A 4,613-nucleotide genomic window follows, 5' to 3' on the forward strand; every position below is an offset into this window, starting at 1 on the left:
GCCTGCCGCGACGGGGCGCTCTGCAGCGCCGCCGACGGCTCCTGCGCCTGCGGCCTCGGCTGGACGGGGCCGGCCTGCGACGTGGGTACGTGTGCCACGCCGCGCGGCTCGTGCGCCTGCTTGGCGGGACGGTGTGGGTGCCGCGTGGTGCCGGGCGCTGCTCACCCGCCCCGCCGCCCGCTGCAGAGTGTCCCGCCGGCCGCTACGGCGCCGACTGCCAGTTCCGCTGCGCCTGCCGCCACAATGCCACGTGCGACCGCGCCACGGGCGCCTGCCGCTGCGCGCCCGGCCACTACGGGCCCCTCTGCGAGCACAGTAAGTCCTGGCCCTGCGCGCAGCGGGAGCACTGGGACGAGCCTCCGCAAAGCCCTCGCTGAGGGGCTCCCGCCGCTGCGGCCCAGGCTGCCCCCCAGGCTTCCACGGAGCGGGATGCCGGGAGCGCTGCGACTGCGACAACGGCGCCACGTGCGAGCCCGCCACCGGCCGCTGCCGCTGTCCCGCTGGCTTCATCGGCGAGCGCTGCCAGACAGGTACCGGCCCGCGCCGCCTTCCCTCGCGCGCAGGGACCTCGCCGCGGGTGCTCACGTGTCCCCCGTGACCTCTCCCCCAACAGGCTGTAAGCAGGGAATGTATGGAGAGGGATGCCAGCAGAACTGTGATTGTGAAGGAAATGCTCCGTGTGATCCGGCCACCGGGCGCTGCCTGTGTCCACCAGGGAAAACTGGCATTAAGTGTGACTTAGGTGAGCTTAGCTGCAAGCTGGGGAGCTGAGGAAGGGGACATGATGAGTAGGCTGAAAACATGGTCCTAAAATAGTGCACAAATCCTCTTGTTGGCGATGAAAGCTCAGGGAAGGGCCTTCTCCTCCTGGAAGAGCAAGGTGGCCTCCGAGCAGTGACAGTCGCTGCTCTTCGTAGTCATAGCTGGAGGCGTCTGCCCACTTGTGACACCCTGTCCCCGGCCCTGGTTATTTAGAGCCCCAGTCAAAGGCTGAGGACCAAATGCAGAAGTGATCTCTGGTGATCCAACGTCCTGTAAGACATTAGTGAGGAGAGCAGCCCCTGGGCTCAGGAGCMCTCCGAGGCGAGCTGTGTTCTGCCTCACCTTTCAAGAGCTTTGCATGTTGTACAATGAGGAACAGCCGAGCATCTCGGGTCAGGTGGGGAATGTGTTGAAGCTGTAGCAGCCTGATGCCCTCTCATCCCTGCCCTCCACAGACTGCCAAGCGAACAAGTATGGCCCAAACTGCACGTTCTCCTGTGACTGCGCCACCAGCAGCTCCTTCTGCAATGCCCAGAACGGCCAGTGCCTCTGTATTAACGGGTACATCGGACCTACATGTCGAGAAGGTAATATATAGGCTCAGTGCCACAGCAAGGACCGCTGGAAGCAAACAGTGGTGGCTTTCTAAAGCAAACGCACTGACTGCACCAGGACCTTTGCTGTGGTCACTGCTGACCGCCCTGGTGAGCTGGGTTTGGGGTGGGTAATCTTTAACTAACTAAAGCCAGTAACACAGCATGGCTATGAGCTGCCTCTTTCCAGAGAGCTGTGATTATAGTGCTTGGGGACAATGACTTGGTAGGACTGGTTTGTTGTTACCCTGGCCACAAATGGCACGTCAGGCCAACACAGGGTGGCTGGTGGTCATGCTSTAACTGTGGAGTGGCTCAGCAGCAGAACCCCAAACAAGCCACCAAGCAGACCTCAGAGCACATTTGCTTCTGGGYACGTGGCTGCACAGTGGGTGTGTGCACCAAAGAGAAGGAAGAAAAGCCTTTATTTCTGCCCRAGCCACAGCTGCCCAAAGCTGCCCTTGTCTCTGAGAGCTTTCGCAGGGGCCCTGCTGCAGCGGGGCCGGGGGACACGCTGCCTTTCTCTTGCAGGTTGGCTGCCTCATCTGCCAGCAGCGGAGCACCCGTCTTTGGCAGCAGGTCAGTACCAGACCCCGACAAGGCCAAGCCTGTTTCCCCCCACAGCTGCCCGAGGAACCGCTGATGACACCTTCAAAGCCATGTCTGGGGAGCAGCCAGGGCCTGTGTCATAGGCACAYAGGTGCTGCCAAAGGCAGTGTGGCTCTGCTGTCCCTGCAGCTGGGGCTGCAGTGGCCCCCACGCAGCATCTCATTTCTGCTCCTGCTTCTCCTGCAGCGCTGCAACCCCAGCCACTCGCGGGATCGTCCCCCCGCAGGGAGCCAGTCCAGCCCGTAAAGCCTTAGGTCCGGAGCAGCTGCTCGCTGCAGGAACATGCCCGTGGCACGTGACCAAGAGCCACCTAAAGAAGCCAGTGACCAGTTTAGAGACCTTGCTTACAGGCTGCACGAGTGACTGATCGTCTGCCGCTTTGGAACTAGTTTGGCTGCGACTGAAGGGGCCAAACCATAAGCGATTCTCCTTGGAGAGACACCTGAAGAGGCAGCACCAGCTTGGGCTGGCCTGGGAAGACRCTCCATGGAGCAAAGCTGCTGCCGCCGGGGCAGGGACAGGTCCGAAGCTGTTGCTTCTGCTCAGTGCCCAGCACTCTGAGAGCCCCTGGGACTTGGCTCACCTCTTTTGGTCTTGGTGCATGAGTCTTCTTGGGGGAGGGCTGAAATTAGAGGCAAACATACATATTTTTGTGAAGATCTTTGTGGGCAGCTCTACAGCTGTCATCGCAAATGCTGGATGGCCATTCCCAGCGCTGCTGCAGCCACAACTAGGGAAGACAACAGCTTCACCTGAGACTTGTGTGTTTGTTTCRGACCAGGCAACTGCTCCTTTATCACCGTTTGCTCTGGGAACCAAGGGTGATATAGGCAGGGTCCTGCTGTCCTCACAGCAGCACTGGGCCATGTCACTTGCTCCACAGGGCTGTCACTCTGCACTGAGAGCCCAGGGCTCCCTCGTGGCTCGAGTCAAAGCTCTCCTGTGGTCCCGGTTGCTCCRTCTCCTGCAGCCGGGGCGCTGCCTTGCTCTGTCCCACGGCAGCCGAGAGCGGGAAGGCCCYGTGGGTGGGAAGCGGGCAGCGGCAGCGCGCTGGCCCCCGGCAGTGCCGAGCTCGGGCTCCGGCGCGCGGCCACCGCAAGGCTGAGGCTGCCACCTACCGCGGCCGGCAGCGCTGGCACCGACCCTGCTCCGGAGCGGAGCCAGCGCTGCCGGCACCGCCAATAGTCACAGCATCGCCTCCTTTCCTCATGGACTTCATTTTCATCTGTATATAGCTTGTAATTTTTTGCTAATTCTTTCCTTATTTCTTCCTTAACAGTATTTTTTTTTTTGCATTAGCTGTCACGATTGTGAAGAAATAATGTTAATATAAGTATGTAGTGAAGGACCAAAATGGTGTAATTAAGGTTGTGTGGTGTATGATTGGGTACCAGGGAGGAGGAAGGTTGTGTCCATGTGCCAAACGACCCCGCGCACTCCTGCCAGTCCTGCTGCCGCAGCCCGGGCGGCCCCGGTTTTGCTGCCTTGGCATTCAGAGGGCAGATGCCACTAGAGCCAGGCCTATATTTTGCTCCTGCACTGGGCAGGAAGGAGAAGCCGCGAGCGAGTGGGAGCCTCCCGTGAGGCCCTCGGGCAGCAGGGAGGCAGCAGGACTGCACGTGGGCGAGGAAGCCACGAGCCCCACGCGCCTCGCAGCCCTCCAGGCACCCAGGGGCTTTGATAAGGGTGTACCTGGGGGCCACAGCCCTCTCTACCTGTATTTTTAAAATTATATATATATATATTATTTTCTCCTTTTTTATATATATAGTTTGTTTACTACTACTTTTCATCTAGCTTGCATTTTGTTCAATCCCAGCTCCTCTAATTTAGCTATGATTACATGTTTTATTTTTTCCAGTTAAGATGAATAAACAGAAAGCCTTAGTGAATTTCTGTTTATCTTGTAGTTCTCATTCAGTTGCACTGGAAATGTGCTGCAACTCATAGCAGATGCTTAGTTCTGTTTTGTTTTTGAACAAAGCAGTCACCTGTTTTGAAGGATGGCTCAGGATGGCGTATGTTGAGTACAAGTAGAGGCTGGAAAGATTCTGCCCTCAGCAGGCAGCCTCCCTTTGAGCATTACCAAAGGGATGGGGAAGTCCTTGGTTTTAATTAGACAGGAGCTACGGTGCTTCAGGACATCCTGCGCTGCAAATGCACTAAAGCTCCTCCTGCTGGGTGCAGTTTAACTTAGGCAAGCACAAAAGACACACTTCTCATGAGGATCCAAGAATTTAATATTAGTGCACTTCATCCCTTTCCAGCCCAGTTAACATGCAGGGCTGCCTTCCAGAATCCAACTGAGGCTGGTTACGTGGCCTCTCTGACTTGCAAGAGCAGGACTGTCACCTCCTGTCCTGGTGCAGGACTGCCTCCTAACACCCTCCTGCCACATCTCCAGGGCACGCAGTCAATGGAGCCCTTGACCCATTAATAACCCAATACAGACTACTCAACTACCACTAAACAAGTTGCCTCAGCCCTTTTCTTACCACGTGTAACAGGACAAAGGACCTCCCTGCCTACTGGAAGGCTGACGTTTGAACTTTCCTGATTACATCTGAGCCTGTGCTCCTTCTGGACAGATGTGCCTGTCTATCCTCCCCTTCACTGCTAGGTGACAGTGGAGGGAGAAAGATGGATAAG

At 57.4% G+C, this 4,613-nt stretch overlaps 1 protein-coding gene across 1 annotated transcript in view; it reads left to right on the forward strand.

Annotated features, from left to right (window-relative positions):
* The window catches only part of MEGF6 (multiple EGF like domains 6), a 59,893-nt gene extending 57,472 nt beyond the window's left edge, over positions 1 to 2,421 (forward strand). The window contains exons 31-37 of the mRNA XM_026051108.1: positions 5 to 85; positions 187 to 315; positions 402 to 530; positions 614 to 742; positions 1,218 to 1,349; positions 1,887 to 1,934; positions 2,151 to 2,421. Of these exons, the coding sequence (XP_025906893.1) occupies positions 5 to 85; positions 187 to 315; positions 402 to 530; positions 614 to 742; positions 1,218 to 1,349; positions 1,887 to 1,934; positions 2,151 to 2,218 (716 nt within the window). The 3' untranslated portion in view covers positions 2,219 to 2,421. The remainder of the gene's footprint in view (positions 1 to 4; positions 86 to 186; positions 316 to 401; positions 531 to 613; positions 743 to 1,217; positions 1,350 to 1,886; positions 1,935 to 2,150) is intronic.
* Positions 2,422 to 4,613: the final 2,192 nt, after the last annotated feature.

The sequence above is a fragment of the Nothoprocta perdicaria genome, unplaced genomic scaffold (assembly GCF_003342845.1).
Source record: "Nothoprocta perdicaria isolate Ctin4 unplaced genomic scaffold, notPer1 scaffold_72, whole genome shotgun sequence".
In the NCBI taxonomy this organism is placed as follows: Eukaryota; Metazoa; Chordata; class Aves; order Tinamiformes; family Tinamidae; genus Nothoprocta; species Nothoprocta perdicaria.